We start from the raw sequence: 21,031 nt of genomic DNA on the forward strand, positions 1-21,031 counted from the left end.
GTACCAAAATGTTCATTGCAGCTCTATTTACAATAGCCCGGAGATGGAAACAACCTAAGTGCCCATCATCGGATGAATGGATAAAGAAGATGTGGCACATATATACAATGGAATATTACTCAGCCATAAAAAGAAACGAAATTGAGCTATTTGTAATGAGGTGGATAGACCTAGAGTCTGTCATACAGAGTGAAGTAAGTCAGAAAGAGAAAGACAAATACCGTATGCTAACACATATATATAGAATTTAAGAAAAAAAAATGTCGTGAAGAACCTAGGGGTAAGACAGGAATAAAGACACGGATCTACTAGAGAATGGACTTGAGGATATGGGGAGGGGGAAGGGTGATCTGTGACAAAGCGAGAGAGAGGCATGGACATATATACACTACCAAATGTAAGGTAGATAGCTAGTGGGAAGCAGCCGCATAGCACAGGGAGATCAGCTCGGGTTCTTTGTGTCCACCTAGAGGGGTGGGATAGGGAGGGTGGGAGGGAGATGCAAGAGGGAGGAGCTATGGGGATACATGTATATGTATAGCTGATTCACTTTGTTATACAGCAGAAACTAACACACCATTGTAAAGCAATTATACCCCAATAAAGATGTTAAAAAAAAGAATATACTGAGCCTTGAAATTGTCTTGAGGAGGTAATTTCTTGTATGTTTCTCCTGCAAGAATGTGGCAGCCGGTGTTAATATATTAAGGATTTGGGAAGCCACATTTCCTCCTCTGTCCTGCTCACCACTACTGCTGCCTGGAAGGGAACCCCACAGGAAGCTGGGCAAGGAAAAGCCAAGAGCTTCCACCAGTTTAAAACAAAAGTCAGATGTCTTCTTCTTATGCTGATAAGGCCAACAGGACTGGCAGACATGAAATGGTGACAGGATGGGCTCCTATGTGGTCACTACATTCACACTGTGTGTGTATGGTCAGTGTATGATCCCCAGAACTCAGACATAAGATAACTCTTCATGAGTGCATCTGTTTAAAGTGTTAATTAGAGAGGAAGCTTTACTATCAGCACAGGGCCCTAACTAGGTAAAGCAGAGATGTTGCTAGAACCAGCCCATACCAGCTTCCAAAAGCCAACTGTTAAATTTTCTGGAATTTTGTGAACCGGTTGTTAAGCACAGACATTGTTAAAAATTCAATTCTCTAAACCTACAGTTAAATACATTTTATTAAAAACAAAGATAACAAATACTCAGGACTCATATACTTCCCAATTATTTTGCATTTTACTACCATCTATTCTTTTAAAGTTACTTACTTCTATTATACCTGTATGGTGGAAATACCACATAAAGGTGTGCGATTACGATCTCTTCCCAATTCAGTGACATCACGTCGATGGCTTGACATCGGCCAAGGTGGGAGTATTTACACCCATGTAAATCAGAAAATGCTACAAATCAGGACTTGATTTATTGTTCTGTTGATTGGACTTACGAAAGTGATGAAGAAAATGTCAATAATGCAGATTAAACTTAAAAGCCTGTCATGTCTGTAAATGTTGCATTGTGAATGGCATAAAAATTGAGGAAATATTCTTCCAGTATTTGAAAATGATTATCTGGCTCAGCAAAGCAGTCGCTCACATCGTTGATGAACGAATGGTGTTCTGGCATGCCTTTGTGGTTTCACGTTCATCTCACTCATTAATGTAAAAGAAAATATCAGCCAGTATTCATGTCAGAACTACACCCATTCACCAAAGCTTCCTTAGGTTGGCTATAGACACAATGAAAGCATTCTATGAGAATGAAAAGCATTCTATGAGAATCAACTGGCCCTATGGAATTTATGATAACTAGTGTTGTATATTAAATTATTTGCAGGTTGTGTGAAACACATCCTTTATATCAGTAGAATTTTAATAAATGTATGTACATAGGTACAGTATATGTGTATCTTTTTGAGAGCTGGTTGTCAAATATTGACCAGTATACCACTTGGTACCTCCCAAATCAAAGCTGGGGATTGAGCATAACAGCACAAGAGGTCCACTGGATTCTAATCAATGACACTGATAGTATTGCAAGAAATGCCAGTGGAAGGAAGCTGAACTTCAGAAGGGGGCTGAACTTCACAAAGCCCTGAGAGGATCCAGCAAAGGGGAATTTCACTGTTGATCCTATCTTGTCCAAGCGAGAGGATACAGGCTTTAGAATAACAAGCATTAGAGAATTGTTCTCTGCTGGGAAGAGCAAAGGTTTCATCAGCTCTCACCATTGTTTAGATCATGGTTTCTCAGCCTTGGCACTGTTTTGGACCAGGTAATTCTTAGCTGTGGAGGGCTGTCCTGTGCATTGCAGGATGTTTAGCAGCAACCCTGACCTCTTCCCACTAGGTGCCAGTAGCACCTCCCTAGTTGTGGCAACGAAAAATGTCTACAGACATTGGTCCCTGGTTGAAAATCACCTGCTGAGGTGAAATATCATTTTAATTCCATTCAACTCAACAAAGAGTTATTATCACCGGCTAAGCACAAGGCACTCTTCTAGGCACTGAGTTACCTGAGTGAACAAAATCTCCACGAGAGAGGCCAATCACCATGCCTCTGATGACCCACTGAGTTGATTTCTCCACCAGCCTGCGAGCTCCTTGAGAGCATCATTGTGTGTTATTTATCTCTGGGTCTCCAGTGTGTCTCGGCACAAGACCTGGCACCAAGGTCCTCAGTAAATGCGGAACTAGAGTGATGTGAACACCTGGGCTGCTTGAACAGACTGCCTACCTCTATAGCCCCACTCCGTTTTCCAGCACTGTGTTTTGGCTGAGCTGAGCTATCTTCTTTCCTCAGGGTTCTCATGCCCTCTTTCTCTTCAAGATCTTCCTTAACCTTGTTCCCTAGGTGTGTTAGTGTCCTATTGATGCGTCACAAATTAATACACGCATAGCAACTTAAGATGGCACCTATATCATCTCATGATTTCTATAGGTCAGAAGTCCAGGCTCTCTGCTCAGGTTCTCGTGAGTCTGAAATCCAAGTGTCAGATGGCTGCATTCTCACCAGACCTCACGGGTCTTCTTCCAAACTCATTCAGGTGGTTATCAGAGCTCAGTTCCTTGTTGGCTATGCACTCAGGGTGTCACACTCAGCTCCAAGAGGCCACTCTCCTCTCCCTGTCACATGGGCAACTCTGTCTTCAAAGCCAGCCATGGAGAACTTCTCACACGTCAAACACCTCATGTGCTTCGAATCTCTCTGACTTTGATCTCTTTCTTCAAGAAGAGCATTGTCCCTTTGAAGGGCTCATGTGATGAGGTCAGGCTCACTGAAGATAAGCTTCCTTTCTCAGTCAACTGTGCCATGTAACATAACCTAATCATGGAAGCAATATCCCATCCTATAAACAGGCTCCTCCCACCTCGAGATAGAGGGGATTATACAAGGATGGGGTTCTTTGGGAATCATCTTAGAATTCTGCCCACTGCAGTTGGACTCCCCCAGCTCCCTTTCAACTTTACTACCCCGGCCCTCTTCCCTTTTGGATCTCTTAGCTTAGATGTCACTATTTGATAACAACAGTCATTTCTTTTTATGGAATTATTTCTAAAGTCTGTACACCACCCTTTACATATAGTTTTGTATTGACTTTTCACAACAGCCACATGAAGTACATATTATTTTTATTCTCTGCATTTAGAGTTTCCCCTGCCCCACACTCTTCCAGATAAACTTCATGTTCATTCCTTTACTCCTTTCTGGTTTCCATTCAAATGTCACCTCCTCAGAGATGCCTTCCCTGATGGCTCTACCTAAAAATAGTTCATCGTAGAGTACCAACTAATAAATGCAGAAGGAATGACGGAATGAGAACATCACCATTTGGCAACCATCGTATTAGTTACTGATTCAGGCAAGAATCATCAGTGGAACAGGATAGCTATACAGGCTCAAAGTATCTCCCCACAAAATACTTATTAATTATAAAGGAAAAATTAGAGCCATTATGATGGAGAAAGCTGGGAAACACCACCTTATCTAAATGATCAGAGTTAATATCACCAGCAGTGGAATAATGCTACCGCATATGCCTCCTAACATGACGCACTGAGAAGGATATGTTACTTCCATGGTTTTCCTGTCTTACCAGATAGGCCCCAATGGAGGGATCACTAGCCTGGACTCTTCAAAAATGTCAAGACAAAGAAAAGCTGAGCGACTCTTCCCAATTAAAGGAGGTTAAAGAGACATGACAACTAAATGGAACATGTGATCCTGGATTTGGATCCTGGACCAGAGAAAGCAGCTTTTTTTTTTTTTTTTTTTTTTTAAGTATAAAGGGCATGATTGGTACAACTGGTAAAAATGTAATAAGGTCTGCAAAAAAGATAATGTATTAATTTCCTGATTTCGATAATTGTCTTGTGTGGCTGTGTAAAGAAAATGTGCTTGCTCTTAGAATATATGCATTGAAGTATTTAGGGGTAAAAGGGGCTCCATATCTGCAACTTATTGTCAAATGGTTCTGAAAATAAATAATAAAATAAAATAAAACGGTAAAAGGTTAACAGTTAGGAGTCCTGAGGGAAAGGTATACTGGAGCTTCTTGTCAACTATTCTTGCAACTTCTATATATTTGAAATAATTTTAAAATAAAGCTTACCAAAAGAAAAGAAAATAGGATAAGAATAACTCACTTCCCCACTCTTCAACCCTTACTCTGTTTTACTTTTCTGCATGGCCCTTATCACCCCTGGTTATAACATGTGTTTTATTTAATTTGACAACAACCATATGAAATATGTACTATTACTGTTCCTTGCCCTTATAATTCCTTCTGCCTGGAAAGCTCTGTTCTCCAGGTCTCTGCATCTTACTCCCTTGCTGCCCTCCACTCAGATGCCTCTGATAAGAGTAGTAAGGTTCATTCCTTCCCTCACTATGCTGCAAACCCCATCAGAGCAGGGACCTGGTTTTGTTCATTGCTGATCCTCATATCTCTCAACAGGTCTTGGCACATGGTAGGTATTCAATAAACGTATGTTGAATAAAACATGTCCGTTTTAGAGAAGAGACTTAGGAAGAGACTGTGAGTTTTGAATCCAGGCTTTGAATTCAACTCAAATGATTCTAGAACTGCTACTAATGACTCTGTTTTCTGGCTTCATTGTTCCAGGAAGCTCCCTAGCCTTCATGTACTCCCTTCCTCTTGAGTGTGGGCTGGACCTTGTAACTCACTTCTAATGAATAGAATATGGCAAAATTACAGGCTGCCACTTCCATGATTAGGTAAGTGGACACTTGCTGGCACTCTTTCTTGCCTTCTTGCTTGCTTTCTGTCTTTGTGATATGCTCTATGGAAAGGTCCCTGTGGCAAGAAACCAAGGAAACCCCTGCAAGGAATTGAATCTTGCCAACAAATTCATGAATGCTCACTTTGAGGGTGGATCCTCCCCAGCTGAGCCTTCTGGTGAGATTGCAGCCCCAGCAGACACTTGGATTTTAGCCTATAAGAGACGCTAAAGCAGAGGACTCAACTAAACCATGCCCACGTTCCTGGCCCACAGAAACTGAGATAATAAGTGTTTTTGTTTTAAGCCACTACATTTTGGAGTAATTTGTTGCATAGCAATAGGAAATGAATACTTTGATCATCTGTATCTCCACAACTATGTTCTACTCTTATAAAAAACATCTTGTGTTATATTTATTTATATCTTCCACTCTCCCTGTCACCCACACCATAAGCTCTTTCTGCTTGGGCAGGGACTGTAATTAGTTTACCATTTTATCTAGGATTCATAGCATGGTGCCTGTCTCATATCTGGAGCTCAGTAAGTGATTGTCAAAAATTACTGAGGGGTGTCTCATTAGAAATAAGTTTTAGTTGGGTTTATACATCAACCTAGGAATTTGGTCAGATATAAGGGCCCTGATAACGTTCTTGAATTTGCAAAGCTCAGAAGCAGAGTCTGAACTGTGGGCTCTTCACCATAGCTGTGTCCCTCATGAGACCCCATCTGGGTGACCAGCTGGTCCCCTAGATGGCAATTCCATCTCAGCTTCTTTAACATCATAATTCTTGAAACCAGTGTTTGTAACACTAAACCACACTAGAGGACAAAGTGAACTGCCCATCCACCTGTTCTAATGAATATACTTTTAAACCTCTCAAGGAAAACCATTTCTCCTCCTTCCTTTACACCAAAGATTTAGCTATAAAATTTCAGCTAAGAGTAATCACATCCTGAATCAATGGCTTATTTTTTGAGTTAAAAAATAATCCCTCTAACACGTTCATTTTAATTTTAAAAATGCTCTTTTAAATGGTAGGGAGCCTTTTTATTCTCCACTCTGGCTTATAAAAAAATAATACATAGACAGAAATGTGTTATTAAAGCTATTTTTCTTGGCATTCTGGTAATTTAATAAACTGCTAAAGCTAAGCCTTGAGACTTTATGAAGCTGAAAGAATACGACTTGACTGTTGATTAATAGTTCCTGATCAACCCCCAACCAACCCCCCTGCCTCCTGGGGTGATTCCTGAAGGACAACGGGTGATTTCTGAAGAATGAAGATTTGGAGAAACATTGTGCAAAAATGTCTTGTCCAAGGAAGCTTAATCTCTGGGATGACCTTCACATTCTTCTCTAAGACTTGGGGTGCTGGAGAACTGATTGAGGTGAGTCTCAGAAGATAACTCTTGATGTGCTCACTTCCATATTTGACAACTTCAGAGCATTTCACCAACCTTGAAAAGTTTCCATGTCAAGGTCACTGCAGAATGTCTTAGTCTGCTGGGGCTGCCATAACAAATAAGCATAAACTAGGTGGCTTGAACAACGGAAATTTATTTCTCATGGTTCTAGAGTCAGGGACCTCCAAGGTCAAGGTGCCGGCCAAGTAGGTTTCATTCTGAGGCCTCTTCTCCTGGCTTGTAGGAGGCCACCATCTGGCCATATGACCACGTGACCTCTTCTTTGTGTGCATGTGGAGAGGAAGAGCCAGCTCTCTGATGTCTCTTCTTTTAAGGGCACTAATCCCGTCATGAGAGCCCCACCCTCTTGATCCCATCTAACCCTAATTACCTCCCAAAGGCCTCATCTCCAAATACCTTCACATTGAAGACTAGGGATTCAACGTATGGATTGGGTGGTTACACAAACATTCAGTCCATAACAGGAGGTGTGTACCAGTTATTAGGCCTTCATTACTTGGCTTCAGATCCACTCCTAATAATCCTTAAACTCTGCAAACCACATTTCTGCTTTGCCTGCTGGATCTCTGTTTGGCTCTGTCAAGAAGGGGCACTGGAGGGAGACCCAAGGCTGGAGGAGGAAGAAGGGACTTGTTCATTCCTGTTTGGCTCCTATTCTGATCAGCATCACTGTAGCAATGACAATTTTGTTCAATAGCAGCGATTGCAGTCAGTTTACTATTTTTCCAATACTTGCAGAACCAGTCTAACTGTGCCGTCTTAGGATATCAACACCAGGAGTCTGATGCTTCCTTCTTAAAGGTCTGGGCTCCTACCCCCATGGAGCACCTTTTCTGGGCCCAGAGACACCAACACCAATAAAACAGTTCCTGTTCCCCAGATCCTCGTGTCTGAGCTTCAGCTCCTCAAGCCTCCTCCTCCAGGCCTCTACATTTTAATAATTCCCCCCTCTTCTCTTTGGATGGTAGCTGCTTTTTGCAGTTGCTACTTCTGTGTTACCCTTGGAGTACTTTTTTTTTTCCCCTGTCAGTTTTTCAATATAGATTTAACAATGATTTATTTATATTAAATTATTTCTGTTAAAGTAAGTAATGTGGTTCTGTCTCCTCCTGACTGAGAATGGGAACTTGGCCCCTTTCATTTGACAGAAAGATGCAATCCCCCAAAAGTAGATAGGCCACTCTTGCATTCTCTAGGCCTATTTCTCTCCCAGTAAAGTAAAGTGAGTGGTAAATATGTTTCATGGATGAGACTGACTCCACTAAGCCAATTTTTTCCTTTTCTTTCAGTAGCAGCTGGGCACTATTGTTATGGAAGGAAAACCTTCCTTGTTGAAAGCTTTTCTTTATAGGCAGCTCTGTGAGGGCAGAGAATAAGATTGTCCAACTATGTAACTCAGGACTTAATCCAATGCCTGGTGCAAGAGAGGCATTCAATAAGTGTCTACTAAGTGATGAATAAATGGAAAGATGGATGGGTGGATGGATGAAGAATGATGAATGGATGGACGGATAAATGGATTGGTAGATGGAAGGATGATGTTAGCGAATCTCGAGAGCGTCTAGTAGTAGAAAGAAGAAGGTCTTCTTGAAGGAATGGTGTTATTTCATTTCTGAGCATGTCACATAGGATTAGGTTTGGTTATGTGTGAAAGAAACCCAAAATAACAGTAGCTTTTCAAAGGCGTTTACTTTCCTCTCATGTCAACAAAGTCCAGGGACAGGAACTCCGGGGCTGGCCTGGCACCACCATGGTCACCAGAGGCTCAGCTTTCTCTCTTGTTTGCTCCACCAACTTCATAATGTAGCTCTGATCTCCAGAAATCACACATAACACTTCTGCCTACATCCCATCTGGCCAGAACTAGGTAGCCTATTCTGGGTGGTCACGTGCCAATCTGAAAAGGGGAGTTCTATTACAAGGGGGGAAAGGGAGAAATGTATATTTGATGCCAACTGGAAATCCCTGTCATAGTGAGGAATGAACAACACAGAACTGAAGGAGGGAGCCTTGGAGGAGAACTTGAAGTCCGGGAGGAGTTGCTCCAGATGACACCCCTTTTCTGTAGGGCTACTTCCCCTCCCACTTCTTCCACCATGGCTCAATGCTGGAAAAATGACCTAGAGGTCTTAGTTGCCTGAAAACTTAATAGTCATTAACCATGTGACGTGTGTTTCAACAAAGTTCATTCACTCTGGGCCGTGTTACTAGAAACAGGGAAGTGGGAGGAAAAAGGGGTAAGAATATTGATTTTGAGTCACTTACCACCTGACCTTAAATAAGTTACTTAATCACTCTGAACCTTAGTTTCTGCATGTGTAGTAAATAAATAAATAAATAAATAAATAAATATATATATATATATATATATATATATATCTCACAGGGTTATTATGAATGTTATTATTTTTTTAACATCTTTATTGGAGTATAACTGCTTTACAATGGTGTGTTAGTTTCTGCTTTATAACAAAATGAATCAGCTATACATATACATATATCCTCACAACTCCTCCCTCTTGCGTCTCCCTATCCCACCTCTCTAGGTGGTCACAAAGCCCTGAGCTGATCTCCCTGTGCTAGGCGGCTGCTTCCCACTAGCTATCTATTTTACATTTGGTAGTGTATATATATATATATATATAAAGTCCATGCCACCCCCTCACTTCGTCCCAGCTTACCCTTCCCCCTCCCTGTGTCCTCAAGTCCATTCTCTACGTTTGCATCTTTATTCCTGTCCTGCCCCTACATTAGATAATAAAGGTGATGTTTACAGCACGGTGCCTGTTCCAGCATAAGTGCTCGATGACTAGTATAGCTGCTTTTATTTTATTAAGTATTTCTGGGACCCAAAATTTTGCTACTTCTCAGTTATGTCACTTAAACCACGCATAGACTATCATTAGTTTTAAGATTTGCAAATAAAGTATGTTCTGAGGAAAGAGACTGGGGGTGGGGGGTGGGACTTGATAACATATCAGATGAGAATTAGCTTCAGAGTCCAGGGAAGTTAAAAGAGCAGATGTCATTCATGTGACAGTCTGAACTGGGGTGGGTGTCCTGCTCTCACATATCCCCTTAATAAACTCACCTTTCGTAGTAACTACGAGTTAATGTCTCAGCATAAAATGCAGGCGCTATGTCTGTCTTGCTCATTACTGTATCTCTAAGAATAAGTTCCAATGCGAGTGTGCTGAATGGAGGGGAGAATTGGTTGGAAGGAACACGGAGAAGAGTTGGGGATTTTCAATCCCTTCCCAGGCTTCAGGATCCCAGTTCTGAGTTCCAGTGCCCACCACCCTCTATCTGTTTCTGGAATTCTCTGAGAGGTGAACAGAGTCAGGAAGTGCAACGTGTTGAAAAGATTTTGGGCTTTAGCTCCAGCCCTCCCTTAAGTTTCCTCCTAAGGAATTTCTTAGGGAAAAAAATCCATAGAGGCTTCTGAGAGTCTCATTCTTAGACATCCCGGGACAGGGGCTTGGGCAGTGAGCTCCAGCTGTGTCCGAATACAGCTCAGTACAGTTCAACAAACATTTTTGACACCCGCTATGTGCCAGGCACCATACTACATGGTGTTCTGCATGCCCTTTCTCATTTTTAAAATGAATGCTTATTTTTATTAAAGTAATACACACACATTTTCAAAGCCAAATAGTGCTATTCACAATAGCCAAAACATGGAAACAATCTAAATGTCCATCCACAGGTGAATGGATAAAGAAGATGTGGTACATATATACAATGGAATATTACTCAGCCATAAAAAAGAATGAAATTAAGCCATTTGCAGCAAAATGGATGTAACTAGAGATTATCATACTAAGTGCAGTAAGTCAGAAAGAGAAAGACAAACACCGTATCACTCGTGTGGAATCTAAAGTATAGCACAAATGAACCTGTCTGCAAAACAGAAACAGACTCACAGACATAGAGATCAGGCTTGTGGTTGCCAAGGGGGAGGCAGGTGGGGGAGGGAAGGACTGGGAGTTTGGGATTAGCAGATGCAAACTTATATAGGATGGATAAATGACAAGGTCCTACTGTAGAGCACAGGGAACTATATTCAATATCCTGTGATAAACCATAATGAAAAAGAATGTTAAAAAAAGAATGTCTGTATGTGTATAACTGAGTCACTTTGCTGCACAGCAGAGATTGGCACAACATGTAAATCAACTATACTTCAAAAAAAAAAAAAAAGCCAAATAGTGCTAAAAGAGTCATAAACAAGGCAGCAAACCCCACACCTCCATCCCTCACAAACCAATCTTGCTTTTCATAGATAACTCTTTCAACTTTCTTGGCCCTTTAACTCCGGGATTAACCTCCAGAATTCCAGATAATTATGGGAATTCTGCTATCTCTCAAATCATCCATTTGGTATTTCACCTACTGATTTTCTATTATGATAAAAGGATTTTAGCTCTATTCATATCCCTTTCATACCTCCATCCTCCCACTATATTTATCACACTAATTTTGGTTAAATCCATATTTGGGCTTTTTACTATTATGATCACATAAATATTGTTCACTGACAAGTTAATAACAATTGTTTCATTTCTTATTTGAATTTATAGCTAAATCTTCCCTCCCCCACCAACCACTATAGAACAGTTCTCAACACAGTTTTCCACACAGTCAACTCTGTCAGAATAATCTATCATTTTCTTTTTCTTTAGCCACTCCCCGCCCCCCGCCCCCAGACACCTCCTATCTGAGGTCTCCAACTTCCTGCTCTATTCTGGACTGGTGGTGGTAGTGGCTTTTCAGGCTTTGCTTCATGGTTCTTGAGCTAAGATCTTTTTTCATCACCCCAAGAGTTTCCTCGGCCTCCCCCCAACTGATGATATCTATTTTCTATATTCCACGTCTTCTGTCTTGGTTTACCCTCTTGTCTTCGTGGGGCACAGAGCTTCCTGACAAAGGTGCAAGGAGGCAAATTTTTTGAGACTCTGCACATCTGAAAACATCTTCATTCTACCTTCACAGATAAGAGTTTAGTTTTTGAATTTTCCATTAAAAGCCATTTCCACTCAAAGCGGTGACAGCTTTGTCCCAGGATCTTCTAGGTTCCAATGTTACTGTTGAGAAATCTAATGCCATTCTCATTCATGAACACTTGTATCTGAGTGGGATTTTCTGAAAACCTTAGAATCTTGCCTTTATCCCTGATACGCTGTAATTTCATAATGATATGCCTTGATGGAGACCTTTTTCATTCATTTCTCTGAGCACGGGTCTGGACCACTCAATCTGGGGAATTTTCTTACGTTTTTCTATCAATACTTCCCTCCCCTCTCTTTTCACTGTTCTGCCTAGAACTCCTATTAGCCAGATATTTGGTCTCCTGGACTGAGCTTCTCATTTTCTTACCTTTTATCTCCTATAATCCATCCCTGTGTCTTTTTAAAATTCTCCTTTCTAGAAGATCTCTTTGATGTTAGCTTCCAACCCTTTCCACTGAAAAAAATTAAATCAGCTATCACTGTTTAATTTCAAAAGCACTTTTCTGTTCTGATTTTTAAAAATAATCATAAGGCATATTGTCTTATTTTTAAAATAAAGTGGCTTCTCTTAGCTCCCTGAGAATGTTACGCTCTTTTTAGTTCTTTTTTAATGTTTGTTTTCTGTTTTTGTTTTTTGGCCACGCTGCGGGGCTTTGCAGGATCTCAGTTCCCTGGCCAGGGACTGAACCCAGGCCACAGCAGTGAAAGCCCAGAATCCTAACCATTAGGCCACCAGCGAACTCCCTTACCTCTGTTTTGATCCGTGTCTTTCTTGTTGGAGATTGTCCATTTCCATTAAACATTAAGTCTTTAAAAGTTGATTGGAAGCTCTTTGTGAAAGGGCATAATCGTAGGGTAATTTTCATTGGTACCTCCAAGTGCCTTTGGGGTGTTTCATTTTCTTCAGAGAACCCTCCAAATTCCTGCCTCTTGTGTAAAGTCTAGCTGCTGGACTTGGGTGTGGATGTGTATTTCACTTAATGCCCATTTTCCATCAGTGCCCTCATCTCCACAATCCTTATGCATGGTCTGTATGTTTCTCCAGAGAAAGTACCTCCTAGCTCCTATAGAACTGTCTGTGGCCCCTGGCTTTGTGGGGCCAGGATAGAAGCTACTTCTCATAACAGCCCCTTGCTTTCATCTCTCTTCAGTCCCATCTTCCATCCTCAGCATCCAGCACCCCCTGAGAACTTCAGGCTCTGCAGGGGAAAATGGTTTGCTTCTTGTTGATTGGCAGACATTTCAACGTGCTCTTCCCCTCCTCCGCTAAGGCATTACCATTCCTCCACCACACTTCTGCCCTTTTATGTAGCAGATGAAGTTGCTGGCTTCTCCTAATTTCATTGAGAATGGAGTTCGTATAGATGTTTTGTTTTTGGTTTTTTTTTGCCGTACGCGGGCCTCTCACTGTTGTGGCCTCTCCCGTTGCGGAGCACAGGCTCCGGACGCGCAGGCTCAGCGGCCGTGGCTCACGGGCCCAGCCACTCCGCGGCAAGTGGGATCTTCCCGGACCGGGGCACGAACCCGCGTCCCCTGCATCGGCAGGCGGACTCTCAACCACTGCGCCACCAGGGAAGCCCCGTATAGATGTTTTTACTCTCCTTCTTACTTGGGGGTAAATTTCAAGAGAAAAGGGACAGAAACATCTTCACCATCTTGAAACCACAAGTGTACATGAAGTACACATTAAGCTTCTATTAAGACTACATTATCCTTTAATCCTCAGAACTATTAACATTACCATTAGTAGAACTGAGGTTCAGAGAGGTTAAATTCTCTGCCCAACATCAGAGTTGGAAAGTGGCTAAGATCCCTTGTCTGGCCAAGGGCAACTCCCTTATTCTCTCCTGCCCCCAAGCACTCTGAGATCCAGAGAGGGTGGTAAACTATGGCCCAGCCTGGGTTAATACCTAGAGGTACAACCTGAGGAAGCCCTTTGGGGAACAAAAGAGCTCCTGCATTGGTGAGAACTTCTAACCAGTGTCTCTCAGTCAGTGGAGAGTCTAGACTGTTAACCAAGGATATCAACAAGAAACACGATGTGCTAGAAGTGGGGTGAGCCTTGGGGGAAGGGGCTGAAGAACTCAGGGGGAAATCTTAGACTTAGACTATGGAGAAAGGAGAAGGCATAAGTCCTAAGAGAACTTGGGAGAGAAACTGGTTTCCAGGGACCCAGGAAGAAAGGCCAATTGTGTCACACTGTGAAGGCAAGAGAAATGCTCTTGTGAATCCTGGACTTGAGCTCATCCCAAGACACTGGTGACGTACAGAGCCCTAGCCTCTCACTGCAATCAGGACGGGGCTGCTAACGTTCCCCAGACCTAGCCCTCACTGGCCTCAGCCAGGGTTGGCCTGAGCTTCCATGTGAGTAACAGGACTGGTAATACAGCAACTTAGAACTGACAATGTTGGTCCATCTGTATGTGCATGGCTCATTTTTTAGACCCAAGAGGAGGTCCTTACATTAAACCTCTGTTTAATTTCATCTTATGATGGTTTGCTAGAGGATAGCACGTGGGTTTCATTTCATAGACTGTCCCTGATCAGTGATGGCTGCCGGGACCACCTTAGGGAGAATGATTCTGTGACTTTGTCCAGGCTCAGGGGATCAGCTGCTTAAAGATGCCTGCCATGGGTGTAGGAGAATTACGGTATATGTGTATCACTGACTCAGGCCATCTCCTCTTCCCAGATTTGTGTCCTCCATTAATGTGATCAAGATGCTCTCAATGTCCTCCTTAAAGTCACTGATAAAAGCTGATTGAGAATGATCCAAGGACAGTGCCATTGGGGGCAGTTCTGAGATTGACCTCTAGCTTGGCATTGATCTACAATGACTGGCTATAGTCTATCACATTCAGGATTATTTTTAGAATTGATTTTCAGGCCACTTTTTCCCATCTCATGTCCAAGAGAGAATTTTTCTGTAACCGCCACCTGGATAGGGCAGGGCAGGATGCACTTCCTCTACATCAATTCCAGAGATGCATAAACTGGGCTATTGAGAAGTGAGTGGATCACAGAAGAGAAGAGAGAAGCCCTCAAGTGTATAATCCCTGGGATCCCTTATTTACAGAGCAGCACTTGGAGGACTGTAGCCCGTGGTGTCTCTTCATGTCCTCAGTAAACTTTGAGCCTCATGGGGGAAACAGGAGCAGTGAAGATCACGCAGAACATTACAGAAAGTAACAGGCACACTTCATTTCAAGCAGCTCATGCTTTTATCAGAAAATACAAACTTTCTAAATTAAGTGTCTTATGTCTATTTTACCAACAACAACAAAAACAAAAATCACTCGTGTTAGCTAAATACAGACGCATATGTGGATGAGCAAGTGAGTATGAATCCGAGGGGTGTGTGTGCAGTCTGTGCTGTGTGTGAAGGCTGGCTGTGTGTGTGTGTGAGTGTGTGTGTGTGAGTGTGTGTGTGTGTGTGTGTGTGTGTGTGTGTGTGTGTGAGTGTTGGTCCATGGATGCGCCTGGCCTTGCTGTTTTCTGTCTGTGACCTGGTCAGAACCTTGGCTTTCCAAACTTCATACCAAGCTGTTGCAGAATCCAGAATTCCAGAGCCCTTAGCCCTGCTCCAAGGGCTAAGGTAGGAGGAGGGAGATGAGAAGGAGATCTAAAAATGTATGCCATTCCCACTAGAGGGAAAATAGGGGCTGTTCATCAGGGGCCCACCGGATGTCGAGCCGAACCTGGAGGAGAAAGAAAATGACGTTGTGATAGAATTCCTGATGTCGGCAGAGATATTAGGGAAAGTAGTATATTAATTTGGGGGCTGTCAGAGACTGGGAAGATCATGACAGGCTTGGAAGCTGAAAGCTTTAGCAATAATGTAAAAAGTTTTGGCTCTGGGAAAATAAAATATTGAAACGATACAATTGGAGGACAATAAAGAGTTTCTTCTGCCACTTCCTTAGGTCAGGAAGGCCCTGGCAGCCTGTAGGGGCTATTTCCACCCAGCCTATGCTCTCTCCATATCCAAGACCAAAGACTAAGGAGCCTGTCTGGATCTAAGCACCTTACCTGTGGGCCTGTAGCCCCTCTACCTGCCTTAGAGGACCCTGTGTGTCCCTCAGGAAATTCCACAACATCAGAGAACTCATGGCCACGTCCTAGGGTGAGATCTCAGAGTCCGGAAAATCCCAGGGTTCCTGATCCCCTTCTCAGCACCAAGCTAGATCAGACCCTGCATTTCACACCAATCTGGCAAGTAAGCACTGAGGCATCCCTGACTGCCTGGAACTCTGCTAGACCCTCAGGGAAGGAAGTGCCGAGAAGACTTGAGCCTCACCCTCCGAGAGCAGGAAAACACACCCATCTGCTTTTTCTCCCTGGCACACTGCTAATTCATACTTCAAAAGAGAGTTCAAAAGCCATCTCCTCTGTGAAGCCTTCCCCAACCTCTCCAGATGGAATCATTTACTCACACTTGGGATCCTACTGCAATTTCTTTCCCCATCTGCTAGGATACTCTGAATGAATGGAACAGAGCTCAAGACAAATTGCGGCAGAGCAAATAGCTAGATATAGTCTAATCCAGGGATTCTCAGTCACTTTTCAGCTGGGCGGAAGCATATTACAGAAGATGCTCACATTCGTGGCGCCCTCCCATGAATTGATGAAACAAAAAAAGGGGGGGAAGGGGAAGAAGCGATGGGAACAAACCAGTGCATTAATTTGTAATGCCTCAGCTGGTATGTGTATCTGTTGCTCGCTGTGAGCAGCCATGGACAAGCGAGGCTTTGGGTTGTTTGAGTCCCTTCTCACAAAAATAAATTTCACGAGAGCAGGGACACTGTCTGGACTGTTCACCATTTGACACTCAGCACTCAGGCCAGGACCTGGCACCAGGTAGGTGCCCGATAAGCAATTAATGTCTGTGGTAACCCCACCTCTTTTGCTCTTTTTCAAAAATCATATTGGAAAAGAAACGATTAAAAGTGATGTTATCATAAGGACACTCTGAATTCTACTCATTTATAAAATAAAGGCTGTAACCCATACTCGAGTATTTAATAATTACCGGTAACAAATTACTCATGACACACCTTGTATCTGATTGCCACACCCCACACATCTGAGCCCTTCATGAGGAGAAATTCTGATCAGATCAACTGCCAAGGGCATGGTCTAGACAGGATGTAAACTAGAGGGCCAGGAAGAGAGGTAATCCCTGTGGACTATAGTTATCCAGGAAGGCTTCCTGGAGGAAGAAGAGGGGCTTAACATGCCTCGCGAGCATCGTGAACGGTCCTGGTTTGCCTGGGACGGTTTCTACACTGTCCAGTAATAATTCCAGTGTAATTATCATTTGTGTTCTTTTTAACTCTCAGATTTATTGTTCTTTGGAAGATACATGGTATTGTTATCCTGCCCTGATGGATGTATGCAAACGGACTTGGCAGAGGGCAGGAAGGGCCCCCCTCCTCCTTTCCTGAGAACACGGAGGCCACCTACTCCTTCCTCTCCCACCTCATACAGTTTAGTCTCTTGGTTCCTGACCCAGAGGAAGCACTGAGGCCCCTGGTCTCCCAGACTAAACTCTCCACCTACGCCCTTGTACCCCTCCCTGACCCAGGCAGCCTCTCCTGGACCTTGTTCCATCCAGCACAGCTGGTAAACCTCAACTCCACCCCTGTGCCCAGTGCTGCCTACATTCCATCCTACAGTGCCCAGGTTTTCTTGCCATACTGTCATCCCTCCCTCTCTTCTCCTGGCTCCCTGACTCCACACTCTCCTGCTTTTCCTCCCACCCTTTAGATCCTTTGCTGGTGCCTCCCCATCTCCCCAACCCCTCTACATGTTGGAGACCCATGTTGGAGATCTATGTACATGTGCTCCCAGGCGATCTCATCCCATCCCATGCCTTTAAATAGCATTTATATGCTAATGACTCCCAAATTTATATTATCAGCCACCACTTCTCCCCTGAGCCCCAGACTCAGACATCCACCTGCCTATCAACTGCTCCACGCAAGTGTCTAACGGGAGTCTCAAATTTCACATAAGCAAAACCAAACTCCTGATCAACAGAGCCTTGTTATCGTCATCTGGACCCTAGAATTTTGGCACTGCCAATCATCTGGACACTCAAGTCAAAAACCTAGGAATCACGCTTGACTCCCCTCTTTTCCTCATTCCACGTCCAACCATCATCAATTCCCATCAGTTCTACCAAGCAAATAAATGCTCCACATCTTTTCTCTTACCTCTTTCCCATGGTCACTGCCCTAGTCTACGCCACCAGCACCTCTTGCTTGGCTGGCTAAAAAGGCTCCCATCCTGGTCCCCTCCATCAGCTCTCACCAGCCAGCCCACTCTTCGTATGTCGATCAACACCATCTTCCTTACACAGAGAATTAGGACATTCATGGCCTCCCGCTGCTCTTCCTTCCCTCGCCTCCCAGGCCCTGCCACCTCTCCGATTTCAATTCTGCCCGCTCTGTCTCCTCCACTCATCGTGCCCCAGCTACATTTCCCACCTCAGGGCCACTGCACTTCCTATTCTTTCTGCCCAGACTGCTCATCACCCATATATACACATGGCTCATCCTCTCGTTTTATTCAGATCTCGGCTGCAGAGAGGTCCCTTATTCCCTCCCCGCTTATCCCTTGCACCTGACATGTATGATGCTTCTTTACTTCTGTATTGTCTAGTTCTCCTCCTGGAATGACAGAAGTAAACACTTTGTCTTGTTCACTCCAGTAAACAGTGCCTAGAGCAATGCCGGGCACACAGAAGATGCAACAAACGTTTTTTGAATGAACGAATCATCCCTTTGGGGGACACGGGCCTGCACTCCTCGCCTCGCTTTTCCGACCTCACTTACCCGGTCTTTCCACCCTCAGGCCACCATTCCACTGCGCTGACTGCCGCTACTCCCCGTCACTGTCTTCCTTCGCCCACGGTGTCCCCAGCTGGCTGCAGGCTCTCTCCCACTTCTAAGGCTGCTCCTTCCTCAGTCTCCTGCTCACTTCCTTTCCTCTCCTGCCCCTCTGAAGACAGCCAGAGACCAGGTCCCAACCCTCGGCTCTCACTGTTCCCAATCAGTGCTTACCCGACCGCTGAGTGCTGAGAACTTGGGACCACGCTGCCTCCCAAGGACAGCAGGCTCTGGCTTCTGCAGCAACTCTCTCTTCCCTCGAGCCCAGAGTCGCAGCGTGCAAGGGGCACGTCTGCTGGCCTGCAGGTAGGCTGTCTTCCCTCTGCAGTCTCATCTACTCTCACCTCCGGGGAGGTGAGAACCTCTCTTACAGACCCTGCAGTCACCTCCAGACTACGCCCTCTCTTCCCTCCTGTTTCTCTCCCCTCCGGCCCATCAATTCACTGCAACGTTCACAAATCCGCATTGAATCCCCAGGCCTACCAGTCAGAGCCTTTAATAATCCAAGTCCAGCCTCCCTTTTCCTATTTTCCACCTTGTTCAGGGATAAATCTAATACCTCAACCAGATGCCCTTATATGCAGGCCTCAAGCCCACCACGCACCTTCCCACCTGAGGGCCTTATTCCCCCAGTCGCTGCTCACTGGACCCTCCCCATCCTGCAGCTCTCATTGTGCACCCAGCAGGGATCCTCCCTCTGTCCTCGGGACACTTGGATGGCCTTCACTTTGTCATGGCATTAACATCATTGTGTCCCCTCTCATCCACTCTCATCTCTGAAGGGATGAACCATGTCCTATTCATGGACGGTGCCCCACAGGCTAAATTCACCGTAACTATGTGAACTGACACAGCACTTTCCAGGCTGCATTGGCGGAACACACCATGATATGCTCTACAAGAAAAGGGGAAAAAGGAGAGGAAGGAGGGAGGGAGGGAGGAAGGGAGGGAGGGAGGGAAGGAAGGAAGGAAAGAAGAGAGGGAGGGAGGGATGGAGGAAGGGAAAGAAGAAGAGAAAAAAAGAAATAAGGGGTCATGGTTTTATATTCAGATAACACTATCGACCAGCTTCTTGAATGTTCTCCATGAACCCTAGTAAATGAAATAATCTGCAAATTCCAGCAGTTAAGAAATCTGTTTATCTTTGTTTCTACCTTTCTTTTCCCAAACAGATCTGACTATGGAAACCTCTTTCCAGCATTTATCCCTCTATCAGGACATTCATGGGAAACACTGATTGAAAGCGTCCGAGTCCAGGACACCCGGCTGACACTACAGTGAGGGGCTGTGATGGGGAGGAAGGGAATCTATGTCAGGTTGGGGAGTTTGGTCCTAATCCTGTAAAGGGAGGTTCTCAAGCTGGAGCACACGTTCCCCGGGATGTGCCTGGGACACCTGGATTCTCAGGACTGACCCGGCACCACCCGCCTTGCAGAGCATCAGCAGTGAAGGTTTGGTGGGTGGGAATGAGCACCTGCGCGTTGTTACATTAAAACAACAAATACCAATTCCTTACTGACCGGCATGAAAAGTTTGTATGGAACGGTCAGCTAAAATGTTGAGTCTGTGTTGGCTGTTGCCTGCTAAGCTCCTCTCCTCTGCTGTTTGGGGTATTTTGGGAGAAAAGTGTAAGCAGCCTGATACGCAGTGAGAGGCCCTTCAGCAGGGCCGGTTGCGAACTCACTGGGCTGTTGGAGGGATTAGCCTGGCAAGGAGCTCAGGAGGCAGTAAGTGGGGGAAAGAGCTGTAAGATTACCTGACCGTGGCCTGCTGGAAACCAGGCAGATGGGGAAAGGCATATGCATCCCGCTCCACTACCTGTCACCTGCTATGGGTGGTGCGCCCATCCACTACTGGCCATGCAGCTGTATTTCCGCACCAAGCCGAGGACCCCAGCCCCGACTGGGCCTGCCAAAGGGCCCTCCCCCAGGCCCAGATCAGGCTCACCTCCACATCAGCTCCACCCGGGACCCACAAGGCACAGGGTCTGCCCTCCCCACAGCCAAGGAATATATGTACCAAGAGAGCAGCAGTGAGGCCCAGCGCGCCCACCTCTCCTCTCCAGCAGCTTTCGGGATATGAGGTGAATTTCCAGTGTGGGCTGAGGACTCACCCATACGCCTGGGGGAAGGGGTACTGCAGCCCATCTCCTGCCATGGGGGAAGGGTCTCGGGGATTTCTGGCCAGCTTCTGAGGTGTCCTCTGAGGGTATGGATAGTTGGACTGGACGAAGGGGATGTAGCTCAGCAGGGGGTTGTAGGAAGAGTGGACAATCTGCTGTCCCATCTGCTGTGGGTTGTTGTATGGCATCACCTGCATGGCAGAGAGGAGACAGGGGCTGGAGGAGAGGACAGAGGTCCAGCAGAGCCCGCTGCCACTGAACATCCCAGTCCCCCAGCCCTGACCCTAACCTGAGGCCCCACACCTCAGCCCCTGTGCCCCTCAGTCACTGTGGGGT

At 44.8% G+C, this 21,031-nt stretch overlaps 1 protein-coding gene across 1 annotated transcript in view; it reads right to left on the reverse strand.

Moving 5' to 3' along the window:
• Positions 1–15,298: 15,298 nt before the first annotated feature.
• The window catches only part of CUNH1orf94 (chromosome unknown C1orf94 homolog), a 36,638-nt gene continuing 30,905 nt past the window's right edge, over positions 15,299–21,031 (reverse strand). Inside the window, exons 7-8 of the mRNA XM_029227024.1 lie at positions 20,687–20,886; positions 15,299–15,381 (exon numbers count right to left, since the gene is read on the reverse strand). Coding sequence (XP_029082857.1) covers positions 15,306–15,381; positions 20,687–20,886 — 276 coding nt within the window. The 3' untranslated portion in view covers positions 15,299–15,305. The remainder of the gene's footprint in view (positions 15,382–20,686; positions 20,887–21,031) is intronic.

The sequence above is a fragment of the Monodon monoceros genome, unplaced genomic scaffold (genome assembly GCF_005190385.1).
Source record: "Monodon monoceros isolate NGI ecotype Baffin Bay Population unplaced genomic scaffold, NGI_Narwhal_1 Super_Scaffold_18, whole genome shotgun sequence".
Classification (NCBI taxonomy): Eukaryota; Metazoa; Chordata; class Mammalia; order Artiodactyla; family Monodontidae; genus Monodon; species Monodon monoceros.